The sequence below is a fragment of the Chiloscyllium plagiosum genome, unplaced genomic scaffold (genome assembly GCF_037043375.1).
Source record: "Chiloscyllium plagiosum isolate Xiang-an unplaced genomic scaffold, Cpla_swu_hap1 HiC_scaffold_17, whole genome shotgun sequence".
In the NCBI taxonomy this organism is placed as follows: domain Eukaryota; kingdom Metazoa; phylum Chordata; class Chondrichthyes; order Orectolobiformes; family Hemiscylliidae; genus Chiloscyllium; species Chiloscyllium plagiosum.
The window spans coordinates 30,856,850-30,877,220 of NW_028270155.1; the positions used below are offsets into that span (position 1 = coordinate 30,856,850).

General features: G+C 41.1%; 1 protein-coding gene across 2 annotated transcripts in view; it reads left to right on the plus strand.

The window, feature by feature from the left end:
• LOC122558306 (polycystin-1-like protein 2) overlaps positions 1–20,371 on the plus strand; it is a 148,883-nt gene that overhangs the window by 81,338 nt on the left and 47,174 nt on the right. For both annotated transcript variants that reach the window (XM_087995772.1, XM_087995774.1), the window contains exons 21-28: positions 3,816–4,009; positions 9,306–9,480; positions 11,584–11,890; positions 12,175–12,379; positions 14,088–14,184; positions 16,345–16,491; positions 17,917–18,102; positions 19,719–20,046. In XM_087995772.1, coding sequence (XP_087851898.1) covers positions 3,816–4,009; positions 9,306–9,480; positions 11,584–11,890; positions 12,175–12,379; positions 14,088–14,184; positions 16,345–16,491; positions 17,917–18,102; positions 19,719–20,046 — 1,639 coding nt within the window. The remainder of the gene's footprint in view (positions 1–3,815; positions 4,010–9,305; positions 9,481–11,583; positions 11,891–12,174; positions 12,380–14,087; positions 14,185–16,344; positions 16,492–17,916; positions 18,103–19,718; positions 20,047–20,371) is intronic.

Sequence of the window (20,371 nt, forward strand, 5' to 3'; positions counted from 1 at the left end):
AAGCGAAACAAAGAACAGCCAGGGAATTCCTAGAATTTGGCACTCATCCACAAACTCCATCAACAAACACATAGACCTGGACCCAATATACCGGCCACTACAGCGGACAGCTGAAACTGACAACCGGAAGCGGCAGGGACAGGTCACTATAAATGCCGGAGGAAACACCACAGAAGCGCTTCACAGGAGGCTCCCAAGCACTGAGGATGTCACCTAGACAGGAGACGAAACGTTTGCAACAAAAACTTCCAGCTCGGCGAACAGAACCACAACAACGAGCACCCGAGCTACAAATCTTCTCACAAACGTTGATCAAATCATTAGCCATAATCTTCTGCACTTACATTTAAATTCCAGAGAGGAGGAACCCGAACCACAAATTACTGAGCCTTAGTGTCACATGGTCCACCAAATATAAAAACTACATAAACTAAAGCCACTACATTTAACAAACATACAAAATTATTAAAAATAAAAAAACAACGAAAACCAGAAAACAAACCAAATATAATAAAGCGCCAATAGCTCTGAGTAGGGGAACTCACCCCCTGCCCGGAGGGAGCAACTACCTGTCCTGAACTGCCCATAAATAGGCATCTAACCATCTCAACCACCTTCACTTGTCCCGGCTAGAGATGCATCGCAAGCACAAGCTAAAAAGAATAAACATCCCATAGAATATCAATATTAATAAAAAAACATTCTTTTATAAAAAAAGGGAATAAATACCCCATCCATCCTTTGGTATGTCCTAACTTAGAAATTTAAAATGTACATCTTAACCATCGCCAGACATAGTTTGAACGAAATTATTATCAATAGAGGAAAAAAAAGGGGAAAAACAAAGTTCCAACCGGATTTCCTCCATTTCTTTTCCAGAATGATAAACACATACACAAGCAACAATATTTATACATACTACAATTGTTTAAATTAGCTTAGTTTGTCCACAAAGTCTCTTGCCTTCTCCGATGTGTCAAAGAGATGCATGGATCCATCTAAAGTGATCCGAAGCACTGCCGGATATCTCAGGGAGTACTGAATCCCAAGCTCCTTCAGTCTTCTCTTGACACCACCATACGATTTTCGTTTCTGGATCACCGCCACTCAAAAAGTCCTGAAAAACCATGATCTTAGACCCCTCCATGACTCTGTCCTTATCCCAGTAATGATGGAACCGCACCAGGAAAGGACGAGGGCGTTGACCCAGACCTGACCTCCGTGTTGCGACCCAGTGAGCCCTCTCTATCTTTAATCCTCTCATGCCAGTTTCCAAGTAAAGGAATTTCGGAAGCCAATCTTCAACAAATTCCGCAGGCCGCTCACCTTCCTTACCCTCAGGCAGACCGATGATCCGAATGTTTTTTCTCCTGCCCCTGTTTTCAAGATCACCCATTTGGTCACGCAAATTACGAACCTGGGTCTTCAGGGCTTGGATCTCTTCCTTGAATGAACTGGCATCAGCTTCCACCACTGTGACCCTGTGCTCCACCTCATCCGTCCTCTTCTCCAGGTCTCCCAGCTGCTGCTCATGTTTCTGCAGCATGAGAGAGACTGGAGCTAGCTTCTCTTCAATCTGTTTCCCCAACATCTCGCGAGATTTCAAGACCTGGTTCACCAGGCCATAGAGAGTAATCGGCTCCGAGGCTGCTGCAGGCTGAGCTGCAGACCCGGCCTCAAATGCTCCTCCTCCCTTTTTAGCCATTTCTGGACAGCTGAAAATACAGGTAAGTCAATTTTTAAATGTTTCTTGGGGCTCCACAATCTTTCAAATGCCCCAAGAAATCCTGATGACCTGGGTTGGGCGGGTTAAAGGACCGTCCTGCTCCTGCTGCATTGCAAATATCTGCAGTGTGATCTTCTCAGATCGCCGCCATCTTAGATCCCTTCCTCAGGTCCTTTTTAAATCTTTTCCCTCTCACAGTAAATGGTAGGATGATGGCTCAGTAGTTAGCACTGCTGCCTCACAGCGTCTGGGGCCTGGGTTCGATCCCAGCCTCAGGTGACTATGCGTGGCGTTTGCATATTCTCCCTGTATCTGTGTGGGTTTCCTCCCACAGTCCAAAGATGTGCAGGTTAGGTGAATTGGCCAAGCTAAATTGCCCATCCTTTTCAGGGATGTGTAGGCTAGGTACATTAGTCAGGGGAAATGTAGAGTAATAGGGTAGGGAAATGGGTCTGGGTAGGATACTCTTCAGAGGGCCGGTATGGACTTGTTGGGCCAAAGGCCTGTTTCGGCACTGTAGGGATTCTATGATAAATTTATGTCCTCTAGTTTTGGACTCCCCCCACTTTAGGAAAAGTACCTTGGCTTTTTATCTTACCAATGCCCCTCATGATTTTGTAAACCTCTGTAAGGTCACCCCTCAGACTCTGAAGTTCCAGGGTCAAAAGCCCAGCTTATTCAGCCTCTCCCTATAACTCAAACCCTCCAACCCTGGCAACATCCTTGTAAATATTTTCTGCACCCTCTCAAGTTTAACAACATCTTTCCAGTAGTAGGGCAGCCAAAATTGTACTCAGTATTCTAAAAGTTGCCTAACCAACTCCTATACTGAATGATCTGATCAATGGAGGCAAGTGTGCCAAATGCTGCCTTTAGCACCCTGTCCACCTGCGACATCACTTTTAAACAACTATGAACCTGCACTCCAAGGTCTCTCTGTTTGGCAACACTCCCCAGGGCCCAACAATTAACTGTGTAAGGTAAAAACGAGGACTGCAGATGCTGGAAACTCGAGTCTGGATTAGAGTGGTGCTGGAAAAGCACAGCAGGTTAGGCAGCATCCAAGGAGCAGGAAAATCGACATTTCAGGCAAAAGCCCTTCATCAGGAATAGAGGCAGGGAGCCTACAGGGTGGAGAGATAAATGACAAGTATAATGATATGTATAAGCCCTGCCTTGGTTTGCTTTATCAAATTGCAATACTTCACATGTATCTAAATTAAACTTTATCTGCCACTCCATTGTTGGTTTTAAATTCATAGAATCATAGAATCCCCACAGGGTGGAAACAGGCTATTTGGCACAACAAGTCCTCACCAAGCCTCCGAAGAGTCTCCGACACAGACGCATCCTCCTACCCTATCCTGTAACCCTATATTTCCCGTGGTTCCGGACCTATGCGTCGCTGACATTATGGGTAATTTAGCATGGCCAATCCACCTAACCTGCACATTATTGGATTGTGGGAGGAAACCAAAACACCTGGAGGAATCCCATGCAGACACAGAGAATATGCAAACTTCACACAGACAGTCGCCTGAGGCTGGAATCAAACCCAGGTCCCTGGTACTGTGACGTAGCAATGCTAACTACTGAGCCACCATGCTGTCCCAATGTTTGTTAAATTTTGTTTTAATTTTAGTTTTGTTTTTATGTATTATGAGATATGGAGTTAGGCCACAGACTAGCTATGATCTCATTGAATGGTGGAACAGGACCAGGGGGCTATGACCTATACCTTTTCCTATGTTCCTATTCTACACTCATCTCTTGCTGTCGTCTCAGGCTGAACCAGACTGTTTGTATACACATCACTGTATTCAATCACAGGTTGAGTATCTTCCAACCCCATGCATAGTCCATCATTTTAAGTAGCAACACTGGTAGTGTTGAACTTGACAAAGACAAGACACCTCTGTTTAACTATTTCAAACTTATTGCAAACACAAAAACTTTTTTAACAAATAAAACCCACTGAGGCATAATTAGTAAAATACAAAATTTTATTCTTTCAAGAATTTTCAGGAAACAAAATCATAGCTGGTAAGTAGCTATTTATTGAATTCAACCAAATTATTTGTTATTACAGATGACCACATTATCGGTTTGCGAGAGGTAATCATTGGAATTGAAAGTGCCTTGATCATTTTTCCTGTGAATCTCATAATCGTGCAGATTTTTCGAAACACACGTCCCAAATCAACTGACATATCAGCAACGCTAAATAAGTCAGCTTCTGATGACCCCTCAGAATGTCAACGAACCCCTGAGAATATAATGATGGTGAGGATTGTTTTCTTTCTCCCCTATAGAAATCATTCCACGTGTACAACAAATCTGAAATTTGCTAACAATACTTCGTAAAATTCCAAATACCTAACTATAACGAGACACAGCATCTTCAGAGTCATGTTCAGAACTAAATGGAGTCAAGCATGAAATAAAATGGTGGCCAGGTGTATATCTGGAAATCCCAGTTCTATTTCTGGCACTGACTAATTTTATCAGTTTGAGGAAGGACTGTTTGAGTGTGGGAGCTGTACACATTATTGTTTAGAAATGAGGACCTCATTCTGCCATAGGCAGAAATTTCAGAAATTTTGCAATTTTCATCAAAGCAGCTGCATTTTAGAAAACTTTCTGACTTACAGCTGCAGAGTAGAGGTGGGAAGCATGGGTTCGAGGTGTGATAAATATAAAACATGAGTGAAAATGGTATTTCCCCCTTTACATTTCATCATGAAATGCCATTTTCTGAGTTACATCATGTTTACTAAAATCAGTGGTGACAGTGATTGGAAAGTGCAAGTAATCATGAAATAATAGTTACAAGATTGTTATTTCTGACATTTCAAGCTAAGAAGTGAAGGAATAGCGTTGTATAAATACTACATACTTTATCCATTGAACAAAGTGCTATTATGCATTGTACAATCTTGAAATGCTAGCCTCGTGTGAGATCAGAAATTGTTGTTAGCACCCTCTTGGGGATATTATTCCTTGCAAAATAGCTCAGCCATCTCATTGGCTGTTTAAAAAGTTTTGTTTGGTGTTTGAGCTTTTGTCTGCCTTCTAAGGCACTAATAGACCCTGAAGTGCTGTTTTTATCTTTCAGTTGTCTCATAAGAATGTGTAATTTATGGCTTGGCTACCGAGCATTCATGGATTCTAAAATGCAGAGTTTCTTTTTGCAGCTGCTCCTGGGAAATGCTTGCTTGGTGGCATGGCTGCCTACAAGATAAATTCTTAAGTGCAATATTTGTTTTATTTAACCATCCTGGGACTGCAAGTTTGGTGGCTTTGAGAGATTTATGAGCTTGTGAAAAAAATAAAGGTTTTTCAAATGCCTATTCTAGTGACTTATTTATCTTGACAGTTGTATGAGCTACAGACTGCCTTTATGGGTCATGTGAAATCTGTTTGTACTGGGTGAATAGATTGGGGTTTTGAGAGGGGCAAGAGATATGTGGGGCAGGGAAGAGGGTAATGGGGTGAAGGAAGTAGAAGTAGAAAGGCATGAGGAGGTAGGGGGTTAGAGAATGGTGGGAATGGGATTCTATGCTAATCTGTAAAGCCAAGTCAATATTTCTATTGGTGAAGCAATAGTTTCAACCTGGCTGCTTTGGCATCAGTCTGCCTCTGTCTCTTTCTTGGGCTGATAATCCCCCCAAAAGATAAAAATCCCACCTGCCTGCCATGCTGGAACAAACATGGGATTGTAACATGGGAAAAGTATCCAACTCCAAATTCTTGCCTCCAAGAGGCATCTTCAGCCCAAGACATCTATGGTGCTGAAAATGATCATTTTCCCTTGTCATGGTTTAGTAAAAGCATATTTAAATCTAATCTTCAGTTATTTTAAAGGAGGTCTTGAGCATTGCTGCTGCCTATGCATGCAACGAAGATTTTCAATCTCTCTTGTTTGGGGCATCCTCTGCAAAGATTGCCACACCTCTTGGACCCCTGCAAGTGACTGAAAGACCTCATCAGCGATGTGAAAGATAGCAGAATTGCAATTAAAACAAAAAAGAAATACTCGTCTACTGTGTCAATAGGGGCAGAGCAATTCCACACATCGACTATAGGGTTTCCATGGATACCAAAAATACCAGTGTAAAACCTATCACTCACAATTTGGGTTTGTTCACCTTAAGAAAGAAGCTGTGCAGCAGTTGGGAATCTGGAAGGAGCTCCATGCTGCTCCTGAGTGTTAGTAACAGAGTGGGTAGAGGGTCTCCATTAATGCGAGAGGCTAGAAATCAGGTTTCTGACGGTGAAATGAAAATATGCAATTAAGGTCTTAGAACTTTAAAGAGTTTTTGTCAGGTTGGGATCAGAAAGCCTTTTTGCATTGATTTTTATGTTATCAAAAGGCCACTTCACCAGTATTATGTTTGTCTTCACAAAGAACTTTTGTGTAACTTTTAAAATCATTTATAGGATGTCAATGTCACTGGTTGGACCAGCATTTGTTTCCTACCTAATTGCTCTTGAGAAGGTGGTGGTAAGTTGCTTCCTGACCAATCTGCAGTTTCTTTAATAGAGGAGGCAATAGCCTAGTGGTATTATAGCTGGACTGTTAATCCAGAGACCCAGATAACATTCTGGGGACCTGGGTTTGAATCCTGCCATGGCAAATGGTGGAACTTCATTTCAATAAAAATCTGGAATTAAGAATCTAATGATGACCATGAATCAATTTTCAGAAAAATCCTCAGATTCACTAATGTCCATTAGAGAAGGAAAACTGTTATCTGGTCTGGCCGAGATGTGACTCCAGACCCACAGCAATGTAGTTGACTCTTAACTGTCCTCTGGGCAATTAAGATTTAGATTACTTACAGTGTGGAAACAGGCCCTTCTGCCCAACAAGTCCACACTGACCCTCCGAAGAGCAACCCACCCAGACCCATTCCCCTACATTTACCCCTTCACCTAACACTACGGGCAATTTAGCTTGGCCAATTCACTTAACCTGCACATTTTTGTACTGTGGGATGAAACCGGAGCACCCGACGCAGACATGTGGAGAATGTGTAAACTCCACACAGACAATTGCCTGAGGCGGGAATTGAACCCGGGTCTCTGGCGCTGTGAGGCAGCAATGCTTACCACTGTGCCACCGTGCTGCCCATGGGCAATAAATGCTGCCTTGCCCATGATGCCCTAATTCTGTGATTTATTTTTAAAATTGGTGTAGGTTCACCCACAATGCTTTTAGGGAGTGAATTCCAGAGTTTGACCTCATGAGACTGAAGGAATGGTGTTATATTTCCAAGATGTCAGAGTCAGTGGTTTTGTGGGTGAGGGAATTGCAGGTGGTGGTGTTCCCATAAATTGCTGCCCCTGTCCCTTTAGATGGTGGTTGTCATTGATTTGGAAGGCATTGTCGAAGAAGTCTTGGTGAATCTCTGTAGGATCTTTTAGATGGTAAATATTGCTGTTACTGGGCATCAATCTTAGAAGGAGGAGATGTTTGTGTTAATTAAGTAGGCTGCTTTGTTCTGAATGGTTTGTGACAAAGCAACTCCTTTAACAAGGTTATACAGTCCTTGTTTTTTTTCAGAGAGGTTGTAAATGACATAGACTCTGAATAGTCTGGATGCAGGGTTTTAGGGCCAGTTTGAGAACAGCTAACAGATACTGCCTCAGGCAGAAGGCTTTCAATGTTTTAATAAAAATCACTTGTACAATGAAAGGGAAGTGGCCATTTCTCCCAGCTCAGCTTTTCTCTGTTTTTTTTTTGGGGGGGGGTAGGGTAATGTGGAAAAGCCACTGGACCCAGAAGCAGGTCCAGACTGGTACTGTCTCTCTCCGTGACTTCTATCTTGTAAGAACCTGTCTATGGTTTTGCCTTTTGTGCCCGAAGGCTTCTCGCAAGTATTTGGAACAGCATCATTAAATTGGGATGATCTGTTGGGTTTTCGGATAGGTCACGTTATTCGGTATCCTGTTTTCTGTTGTTTGTGTTTCATTCAGAAATCTTGTAAAGAAATTCTGTTTTGTTTAAAACTAAGTGGTTTGACCAGCTGGAATATCCACTTTACACCTGCTTAAAACAACTAGCAAAGTTAAGGTCTGGGCTACCTTCTTGAAATGTTTTGACAGAGTCTGGCCTGGTCCATAACAGGTGTCTAGCTTCTTGAGTGATTTTGCAGCTGCAGTCATTCAGGGAACTCAGAAGCATTCCATTGTATTCCTGACTTATGCATTATAGATGGTGGACATGCTTTGGTCAGTCAGAGGTGAGTTATTCGTTGGAGGAGTCCTAGCCTCTGACCTGCTCTTGTAGCTACAACATCTATATGACTAGTCAAGTTCTGTTTCTAGTGAATGAATGCTCCCTAGTTTCGAAAACGGGATTCAGCCATGGTAATGCCATTGTATGTCCAAGGGCAATGGTTAGATTCTGTCTTGTTGGAGATGGTCATTGCCTGACACTTGGGTGGTGTGAATGTTACTTGTCACTTGTCAGTTTAGGCCTGAATATTGTCTAGATGTTGCTGCAATTGGACTGCTTCAGCATCTGAAGAGTTTAAAATGGTGCTGAACATTATGTATTCATCAGTGAACATTCATATTTCTGGAGGAGTGATCATTAATGAAGCATTGAGTATGGTTGGGCCCTGAGGAACTCCTGCAGAGCTGTCCCGGGACTGAGATAACTGATCTTTAACAGCCTTGGCCATCTTCCTATGACTCCAACCAGCAAAGAGCTTCTCCTGGTTCCCATTAACTTTCATTATTTTAGGGTTTCTCGATGCCACACATGATCAAATGTGGCTTTAATGTCAATGGTCGGTACTCTTTCATCTCCTATGGAGTTCAGTGCTTTTGTCCATGTTTGAACTAAGACTGTCATGATGTCAGAGCTCCCATCCCTTTAACAGACTAGCTCACATCTGCAAAAGCTGACAGCCAATTGGAAGGCCAACAGCTCTTCAGTCTCAACACTGCCTCCAAGAATGGTGGCCACTGCTGGGACTGCACCCTCTCCACAGTAGTCCACCCTGGATGAAGCTGAGTGGGGTATCCAAGGGACACGTGAAGCATTGGGAGGACTGGGAAGGTAGAAATTGTGCTATCAAGGGCATATGCATTGTGCCATTGAGGATAGCCACTGGTACCCATTCACAAGGGACCCCCTCATTTAGGCTGCAAGGGCACTGCCAGGATATACTTGGTGACCACTCCACATGGCAGAGGGCCCACCCATTGCTGCCAGCAGTGGCAAGAAGGGGACGTTAACAGGGCATTATTTGGCCACTTAATGTTCTCAATTAAACTCTACTTTGATAGGTTGCCTTCCACTTTCCCTGCCACTGAGAAAACGCCAGCAGCAGTGCGAGGCAGTGCATCCACCAGACCCTGCCTTTCTTTTCTACTTCTTGAACTTCTCCCTACTCCCAGCTCACTCATAACACTGTCAACCAAGCTTTGGTCAGTGGAAATGTTATTCCTTTAAGTATCAATATCCATCACCAGAATTGCAATATGTGAATAGAGGTGTATCTATTTCTGCTTATTGTAAGTTGCAAAGTTAGATCTCCAAATGTTAATCTCTTTTCTTTATTCATAGGACATCAAAAGGATTGCTAGTTCTTTGCCTGGAAAGCTGAAAGATGCAATGCCAACACTAGAAGATGATATCAGAAATGCAAATGACATAAATAAGTTACTGGTATTAATAGCAAACATTATTCAGCACTGTAATGAACAGTCTGATACTCAGGAGGTTGCTATTTCAGATAACGGTCAGTGCATATGCTTATTTTTATCGTAAAGTCAGAACTAGGCCATTCAGGACTGAAATGATGGAGTACTTATTCACTCAAAGAAATGGCAATCTGGAATTCCCTCCCCCCACAAACTGCTACAGAAAAGACAATTGAAATTTCAAAACTGAGTTTAGTTCAGTAAGAGTGTTAAGGGATATGGAAACTAGGAAGGGAAATGGATTAAAGGGCACTCTACCCTTTCTAGCCAGGAAGTGAACTAACTTCATGAATAAACCCATTGCATTCTCCCCAGGGAGTTAGGGATGGGACTGAGTCCGGGTCAATCACCTGATGCAGACTCAAGCTAACAACAGAGGTAGGTGGATGCTGCTGTTGGCAGGTTAGAAGACCTGTCCCCTTTCACAGTGACACTGTGTTGGTGCTTCCACAGATATGTCTTCCATGTTGTTCTAACCAATCTGATTTGTCCAGTCAACATGCAGATTAAAACCACCCATGACAATTGCAGTGCCTTTCTGAGGTGCCTCTATTTTTTCCTGATTATACTTTGTCCTACACCAATTCTACAAGGGCCGATAGATGACTCCCGCCCTTTCTTTCCCTTGCTATTTCCTATTTCCGCCAAAATGATCCTTATCACGACTCACCACTGCACTGATACTGGCCTTAATTAACAAAGCTACTTTACCTTCTTTTCGTTCCTGCCTATTCTTCCAGAATGCTGAATACCCTTAAATATTGAGTTTCCAGTCCTGGTCACCTGGGAGAATTATCAAGCCATGTCCATTTTTTTTATCTATTTGTGCTGTTAACTGATTTACCTTATGGCAAATGCTGAGTGCATTCAGAGAAAGACCCTGAAGCTTTGATTTTTTTACCAGTATGACTTACTCTGTTTCTAATTTCTACTGCACTCTTCTGTGTATATTTTAAGACCATAAGACTATAAGACACAGGAGTGGAAATAAGGCCATTCGGCCCATTGAGTCCACTTTGCCATTTAATCATGGCTGATGGGCATTTCAACGCCACTTACCCAAACTCTTCCCGTATCCCTTAATTCCTTGCGAGATCAAGAATTTATCAATCTCTGCCTTGAAGGCGTTTAACGTCATGGCCTCCACTGCGCTCCATGGCAGTGAATTCAACAGGCCCACCACGTTCTGGCTGAAAAAAAATCTCCTCATTTCCATTTTAAGTTGACCCCCTCTAATTCTAAGGCTGTGCCCACGGGTCCTAGTATCCCTGCCTGACGGAAACAACTTCCCAGCGTCCACCCTTTCTAAGCCATGCATTATCTTGTACCCTTTCCTTTTCTACCCTTTGCTGTTACACTTTGATTACCACTTGCCTCTCCGTTACTCTGCTATTTCCCTTAGATTTTTTAAACCCTGTCCTCCATTAATTTGTTTAAAACCCTATCAACATCCTTAGTCATACGATTTATCATGTCACAGGGAACACTGGGAATAATTTTGCAAAATTTGGAATCTGATTAAATGGAGATTCAAAAGATAAATTGAGTAATCGTGTACTCTTGAGGTGAATCAAAGGTACAAGTTTATGCTGTTTCTCCAAAATCAACTCCAAGTCGTTCAGGCTCCATATTGGGAACACAAGATTGCTGAATAAGTTCTGCAAAGAGCTTAAGAAATGGACTGTATTTTCACAATGCATACAACACATGTCAAAGAACTGGTGCAAAATGTCGATTTAAATATATTTCTGATGTATTTCCATAACTCATAATTAATAGCAGTAACATATGGTAGTCCATAAGTTTACATTGCTAGGTCTGTTACTTTGATTTAGTGGGGGCTGTGCTCTGAGGCTTGCAGGACTTTGGTTGTCAATCTACTGCCAGCATTTCTTATGCTAAATTTGAATCAAAATGTATGATGTTGACGTGTCTGTTAAAATGCATCTCTTCGCAAACGTATAGTTTCTCTTGTGTCTTCTTTATAACTCAAAATCATTGAAATTCCATATATATATTTTAAGTGCAAGAATATCATTGATAGGAATTGAGGAGTATTTCTGTGCTGTAGACCTCTAGGACTCTATATAACCACACCCCTCCCTCCCTTCCCAATATGATGGACAATGTCATATTTTTAGAAAATGATTCTTCAGCTACCTGTAGTCCTGATCAACAAAATGAAGATAACAATTCCATGGTCAGCAATCCTGAAGACAATAATTCCACCTGCAGCGATCCTGAGAAAGAAACAGATCAAATGATAAAACACTTCTTATACTATGTGAGTCATCTACTTAACTATGTGGAAACTGAACTGCAAGAAATGGAACTAAAGACATTTCAGAATCCTTACACTCAGATACATGCTACAGATCAAGTGCAGAAGATAATACAGTTCATCAAAGCAGCAATTAACTCTGCAGATGCTAACCACATTACTAAGAGGTATAGGATACTATTTCTGATATTACAGAAATATGTGTGTTATGCTGTTGAAACAAGTTTTTAAAACAGATAGTGAGTATTTAGAAATTCGGAGTAATTGATTTGAGTGGTTGCGGATAATAGGAATCCCCTATCCATCCCTGAGCCCTTAAGTATGCAAGTTTGTACACGCAGTCATCTCTATTACTTTACTGAAAATCTTTTATTGTAAGCCATAATTGCAACTTATTGTTAGTATTCATTAATTTGTTCATTTCACGAGCAGTTTGTACTTTATTGAACAGAAGTAAGAAAACAAGCCCTGTTTCGAAAGGTCTCCCTTGGTGGTTCATTTATATTGGCTGGCTCCTGGTGTTTGTCACAAGTAGTGTCTCGGCATTCTTTACCATGCTGTATAGTTTTGATTATGGCAAAGAGAAGTCCATCCAATGGCTCAAATCCATGATTGTCAGCTTCGTCGAAAGTGTTTTCATCATACAGCCATTAAAGGTAATAGCGGAATCAGCAGAGAATGAAAACCACCCCATAAATGTGGTAAAATTAAAAACAGTTATCAGTCAAGGGCTGATTCAAATGGTGTCAGGATCACTACTTTCAAGGGACTATCAAAGGGGCCAGCTGAGCTCAGCCAATTCCATAAAAGTCAACTTGTGAATGGAAGCTAGTTATGGGCAATTCGTAGAAATTCCCTTTTTATTACAGACAGATATCTGGATTGTGTAGCAGAGGACTTTCTCACTGTGACATTGAAAAAGCCACATTATGATTCACTTTGGGATCTCCTATATTCTTGGGCATTAATGGAGATCCTCGGGAGCATTACAGTGTCTGTGGTGGGTGGGCACTGCTGCTTAGAATTCTCTATTTTTATTAAGATTTTTAGGGCCACTTGCCATGTCCCAAATTGTACAACCATGGCAATTTCTTGAGTCAAGGCTTCAGATCAGAGAAGGATTGACCTGGTTCTGTGGTCTATGTCCAGTTCTGTAATGTTCCAGAATTTCAGACATATTTCTAGAGGTTAGGCAGAACTGCACCAATGGTGCAGGCCCAGACAAAGCATATGGACTGCAAGGGCATGGGTTTTCCTCAATTCTTGCGTCATTTTCCCGTAAGCTTGCAAGCGTGGCCCAGCCTGGGGTGGCCCAGCAAAGGCTGGCATTCTGTTCTCTGTCTGAGGAGAAAGTGAGGTCTGCAGATGCTGGAGATCAGAGATGGAAATGTGTTGCTGGAAAAGCGCAGCAGGTCAGGCAGCATCTAGGGAACAGGAGAATCGACGTTTCGGGCATTAGCCCTTCTTCAGGAATGAGGAAAGTTGGTCCAGCAGGCTAAGATAAAAGATAGGGAGAAGGGACTTGGGGGAGGGGCGTCGGAAATGTGATAGGTGGAAAGAGGTCAAGGTGAGGGTGATAGGTCAGACTGGGGTGGGGGCGGAGAGGTCGGGAAGAAGATTGCAGGTTAGGAAGGCGGTGCTGAATTTGATGGATTTGACTGAGACAGGCTGGGGGGAGGGGAAATGAGGAAACTGGTGAAATCCGAGTTCATCCCTTGTGGTTGGAGGGTTCCTAGCCGGAAGATGAGGCGTTCTTCCTCTGAATCAATGCAGGCCAACAAGTGCAGCTACACAGGTTTTAGGGACAGGCTGAAGAAACCAAATAATTCCTTCCCTCAAAAGCTTGATTTCATCCCAACCCAGTTTTAGAGCTCCTGATCTCAAAGGACTCTAGAGGCTTATAACTCAATGCTTTCATTCCCCATCCATCAGTGCTAGTCCCTGTCAGGAGATAGATGATGAATTCCTGATGAAGGGCCCTTGCCCAAAACTTCAATTCTCCTGCTCCTTGGATGCTGCCTGACCTGCTGTGCTTTTCCCACTTTTGACTCTGATCTCCAGCATCTGCAATCCTCACTTTCTCCCTGTCAGGAGACAAGCAGGCTGTAGGTATGGCCTGGGGTCATGTAGATTGTCCAGGACAGGGAATTCTTGTACTTCTGTAATCATGTCAGGAAAAAACACTAAAGGATGACATGGAATTCTGCCCTTGATGGGATGTGCAGTTTCAGCTAGTAGTTTAAAACACAGGTTTCAATGAAATCTATCAAGCAGTGTCAACCTTTAACAAACAGTACCAATGCTAATTGCCTTTCATTTCCAGAGATATTGTAACTAACTAGTTTTAATTGTCTTTCTGTTAAGGTTTTATTTGTTGCTGCCTTCATTGCTCTTATTGTCAAAAAGGTTGAGAGAAATGAAAATGAGGAAAACTACAATGAAAACTTGCTTTCTACTATCAGTAAGTTTACATAAGATAAGAAATATTGTGGTGATAAGCCTAGAATAAAGTGTATCCAGGCAAGTGATTCAGTGAATCATATTGTAGAGATACAGTAGAAATTCTTCCAGATATTGCATATTTAGCAGAGATATGCAGGCCTCCACCATTATGTCCTTGCCAATCTAAGGTCTGAACATTCCTCTACTCTATTGCCTCCAGTGCAGGATAGACATGGCAACTCAGATAGGAGGCCAATTTTTCACCATTAGACCAAATTTGATTTTCCTTCTTTTCTCCCATCATGCAATGCTGGTGACTATGCCCTGATTGCCCTGCCACATGTAACTAAGAGCGGGGACACAGGAACTCACAATTCCATTATTTTAACAGCGTTCTGCTGCTGACATGAAGGAATAGAAAGACAGAGATGCTGTTGGTCCTTAAGGCAGTAGTAGAGGGTCTGCCATTGCACCTTTTTCATAAAATCACACAACGATACAATGCAGGACAAATGCATTCGCTCATTGAGTTTGTACTCGGTCTTTGACAGAACTTTCCAATTTTCTTAATCTATAGCCCATCAATTAATTTTCCTTCAGTTGCTCTTTGAAAGTTTTCATTGATTTTCCTTTCAGCTCATGCATTCCAAATCATAACGACTTGTTGTAGAAAATATTTTCTTTTGATGCTGTCTATGCAAACAAATCAATGAAATGCCTTTTCAAAGGTGACATGCTCAGCGTCAACTACTCTTGTGAACCCTTGCCACTTCTAAATCAAGAAATTCAACCTAATTAGTAAAACATAGTTTTTTTCTGTAATGTGTTCACCTTCACTTATTAAACCATATTTTTCCAAGAGACAATTATTTTGTCTTGGATCAATCCTCTAAATGTTTCTCCATCCCTGATTTTAGGTTGACGCACAGGGTTAATTCCTGTTCCCTAGTTTGAACGGAATGTAAAATTTGCAGTGCTCTGTTTGGCACTACATTGTATTTTCATATCTGGGCAGATTGTAAAATTGTGTTTAAAACCTTTTTATTTTCCACCCTTCCTTCCTCAATAACACAGGAAGCATCTCAACTAGACTAGAGGGACATAGGGGAGAAAGTAGGGACTGCGGATGCTGGAGATCTGAGTTGAGAGTGTGGTGCTGGTCAGGCAGCATCCGAGGAGCTGGAGAATTGCCATTTCAGTCATAAGCCCTTCATCCTGCTCCTCGGATGCTGCCTAACCTGCTGTGCTTTTCCAGCACCACACTCTTGATTAGAGACACATATATAAAACTTGAAAATGACAGATACAAGCCTGAACTGATCCTATGTCGCTTAAGTGGAACTCTATTTCATACTATTACCAATCATTTCCTCTCCTCCATATCTATTTTTAATCTATATGAATTCACTATCGTCGCCCCTTGCATTCTCTCCTTTAGTCAAGACAGATACAAACTTCTGATTTGGTAACTTAGAAATGCTCTTGCTTTTCAATTCTTTACCATATACAGTTTAATTCTGTACTGAATTACGAATGTGATGTACACAAACTAGTCCATCTAGAAAGCCCATCACTATAAACAAAATTATATGGAACTCACTACAGAACTGAAGTATGAAGAAGCCCCAACCCAGTAGTCAGGATAAGAAAAACCACATGAATCCATATTTTGATTTGTCTTTGTTAAATTCTGTGAAGTAAAAGTTAATATGCTGTTCGGTATAATCAGTAAGATAACATGGTTCCATAGTGCTGTATCTTTGAAATTGCAGCTTCACAAAATAATCTATTTGGTGTGTTGTTGTGTCGCCATAATCTTACCAGACCATAGGGGCTGCTCTCTCATTAGAGAGAAAAGCGATTGGTGGTGATTTAACCTGAGGACCACCAGATCTTTTACCATGCTAGCCCTTGCCCACAAAGTCCAAGTCTGAAATCTACAGTTTCCTTAATGATTGTGGGGCTTTCAAAACCATTCCAGGAATTTCAATCCAAAGCAAAATGGTTATTGTGGTTACACAACATCATAAATGTCAGTAACACATTGTAAGTGTACGAGAAGTATCAACATGAGTATAAATGAGGATAAATATTCATATCAGTGCTTATGTTTTAGTCCTACTATGAAACATATTCTCTGTCCAACATTTCAACCAATTCATGCAAAGTATTTTATTAGATGAGGATCTCAATGTGGTAACTCCCAACTATACAAAAAGGTCAGATGCTGGTATTTACAAGCCACCGTCAGTGAAACATGTGGAGAAAATGAAAGCACAGCACCTCAAAGAAAAGAAAATGTATGATTTTATTAAAGATATATTTGGTATGTAAATAATCTTTCTATTCATGATTATCAGTCACAATAATTTTTGAGAAGGAAAGATTAAATCAAAGGATTGAAGACCAAAATTAGACAGATAAACTTGGAAATACAGATAACTTGCAGGAAGAAAAATTTGTACTTACATGATGCTTTCAATGACATTAGGATATCATAAAGCATAACAAATGCTTGTTAATGTGTAGTTACTGTTGCAATGAAGGTAACAATGTAGTTAGTTAACACATTATTAAACTATCAGGTTTAATCATCAAAAAGGTGGAATTGCTAACTGTGCAGAGTGAATAAAGAGTTATCTAGACTCAAAATATTTTGTTCTCTCTCCATGAATGCTGCCTGACCTGAAGTGATTTCCAGCAGATTTTGTTTTCACTAGTAGTAAAGGGGTGTGGAGAAACCCAGAGTGAGGTATATCATGTGATGGGAGAGCTCCAAATAGAAATGCACTCCTTTCCCACTCAAGGAGTAGGATTTGGTGGGCTTCAAATGGGCCTCTCTCCTCTGCCCACGGCAGAAATTTTGTGATGATGTTGGTTCAATTCCTTAAGTGGCTGCTTAAAGATCTCACTTGTCCCAAGGGCGTGTTGACCTTGCCTTGATCTAGCCAAGGGAAGAATATGTATCAAGGCACCTGAAGAGCAAACAAGTACAATACCCAAAATTTCAGCTGTCCAAAAGCTAGACATTTTTAATATTCAATTGAAAAGATGATGACTTGCTTGTTTTACAGGCAAACAGCATACTAGGCACTACATACTGCGGCAAATGTCCACCTGCAATATTGCTGTAGGCATCAAAGAAGTACCCAGGGCCTGTACCTCAAGACTGACAGAAAGAGAGAGAGAAAAAAACATAAGGATCACAAAATTCTGAAGAACAGAACATTTGGGGAGAGAGAGAACTGGAGACCAATAAAAAAGAAAAGTAGTAGAAAACAAGAATTTAGAGAAAGATACAGAGAGACAATTGCAGGCAATGATACCAATATGTTGTTATTTTACAAAAGGTCAATTTGCTGGAATTTTGATCAAATCTTCTAAATTAGAGCCAAGTAGATCATGCAAATATTAATTGAAATACTAAATCAGGCAATTGTTAAATATATAAGTATTATAGAAATGGGTTGAGTATTGCTCTTTCAAATGTGGCACTGGTTGCTTGAATGTTTAACATTTTACATTTTGGCCAAACTGCTGCTACTTTAATCACTTTTGTGTATTTCGTCTACTTGTTGATGACCAGAAAGATTCAATGAATAAATCAGAATTTATGAACCACAGGTATCCAATAAAGGAACATTTTCCAGTCATACAAGTGACATTATGATTTTTAAATTAGATTGACCTACTTGACAAAAATGAAACTAGGTTCTTTGAACTTTCTCATACATTTTTTTGCTTATTTTAGCTCACGTGGGATTTCTGGTTGTGTTGGCAATTATTGCTTATGGAGAACGAAGCCCTCATTCATTTTATTTAAACAAAGCTCTCAATGATAGCTTTACCAGGAAGTTCAATGGATCCCTGGCTGTTAACGACTTTTATATCTGGGCTAATGAAATTTTATTACCCAACTTATATGGACCATACGAAGGTAATCCTAAGATAATATTGAAAGAAAATATATGAATCCACGGTAAGCATGCTGTGGACAGAATATTTGTATTGGTCCTTAGACTTCCAATCCAAAATTAGCAATTTGAGATCCAACATTAGACCTGTTGTATTTTTTAATATGTTAAATAATTGAAAATATTTGGCCCTAGTATCTTCCTTTTCTGCTGTTTTCTGGGATATAGATATTACTGGTATGGCTAACCTTTGCTGTCGATCCTAATTGCCCTTAGGAAGATGGCGGTGAGCTGCCTTCTTGAACTATTGCAGCCTTTTGGACCCAGGAACACCAACTGTGCTGTTAGGAAGTTCCAGCAATTATATCTTCACTTCTAAACTTATAGAGGCGGGATGTTCATTGTAAAAGCAACTACAGATGGGTGATCCTAGGACATTATCCTGAGGAGCTCCTGTAGCAATGTCCCAGGACTGAGATGATTGATCATAATCATCGTCTATTGTGCTGCATATGGCTCCAACCAGAAGAGAGACTTACCCCAATTCCATTGACTTCAATTCTACCAGGGGTCCTTGATTCCACACTCAGATAAATGGTGTCATGATATCAAGGGCAGTCACTCTCAGCTCACCTCTGAAGTCTATCGATTTTGCCCATGTTTGGACTAAGGCAGTGATGAGGTCAGGAGCTGGGTGGCCCTGGTGAAATCCAAGCTAAATCCAAATTTAGGGCGGCACGGTGGCACAGTGGTTAGCACTGCTGCCTCACAGTGCCAGAGACCCGGGTTCAATTCCCGCCTCAGGCGACTGACTGTGTGGAGTTTGCACGTTCTCCCCGTGGCTGCGTGGGTTTCCTCCGGGTGCTCCGGTTTCCTCCCACAGTCCAAAGATGTGCAGGGTCAGGTGAATTGGCCATGCTAAATTGCCCGTAGTATTAGGTAAGGGGTAAATGTAGTGGTATGGGCAGGTTGCGCTTCGGCAGGTCGGTATAGACTTGTTGGGCCGAAGGGCCTGTTTCCACACTGTAATGTAATGTAATCTAATCTAATCTAATTACTGTGTGTAAGTGACTCTTATCAGAATTGTCAATGATACTTTCCAGCATTTTACTATTGATCAAAAGGAGGTTGGTGAGGTGATAATTAGCCATATTGGACCTTTTCCTTTCTTTTTGTGGACAAGACATACCTGGACAATTTTCAACATTATTAGATACATCAACTATTTTACTGGAACAGCTTAGCTAGGGTCATGGTTAGTTTTGGAGCACAAGCCTTCACTACTATTTTCAGATTGTTGTCAGGGCCCATTGCGGGATACAGTGCTTTCAGCCATTTTTAGTTAGTGAGTGGAGTGGATCAAATTGGATGAAGATTGGCATGTGTTGTTTTAAGGAGCTCAAGAAGAGGCTGAGGTTGATCATCCACTCTGAACTTCTGGCTTTAGCCTTGTTAATATGTCCAAAATTTTTATAATTCTGGAAATACATTACTTTAATAAGTACAGTGCATATTGCATAATGTGTCTAAAAAATCTAACAGTAGGGATCATTTGATATTCATTCTCTAAGTCGCCATCTTAAAAATTATAAGTAAATCTTCAGAGTGACTTGAAAATCACTATGTATTTTCTAACCAGGATTTATAACTGATGGGAATTCAAAGTTGCTTGGAAGTCCTCGCATTCGACAGGTCAGAATCAAACCAACTCTTTGCCCTGTGCCAACAAGATTAGTAGATAGTATTCAGGAGTGTCGTGCTCCTTACTCCTATGGTGATGAAGATATGTTGGACTTTGGAAATAAAGGGAATTTCAGTGTAAACACAGAATCCCTCTGGTTAGCTTCTGCCTGGCATTACCAGAGTGAGTCACAGCTGAAAGAATATCCAGTTTGGGGAAAGATCGCTCTTTACCGAGGAGGCGGCTTTGTGGCTGAGTTGGGAACAGAAAACAAAACTGCAGACAGGTAATTAATATTTCAAAGAGAGAATGGAAAATTAAAGGATTCTATTTGTGAAGAATGTTCATTGTAGGATGAGAAATATCCTATCTGTATACTTCTACTGAAAGACATAAAAATATAAGAAATAGGAGCTGCAGTGGGTTACATGAACCTGCTCCACCATCAAACTTGATTTCAACTCCACTTTCTTCTCGGTAACCCCAACCATTGACTCCTCTAGAATTCAAAATGTGCCCATTGCAGCTTTTAAAACATTCAATTATTCACCCATTGCAGCACTCTGGGGTAGAGAATTCCAAAGTCTGAGAGAAGAAGTTCCAGCTCATCT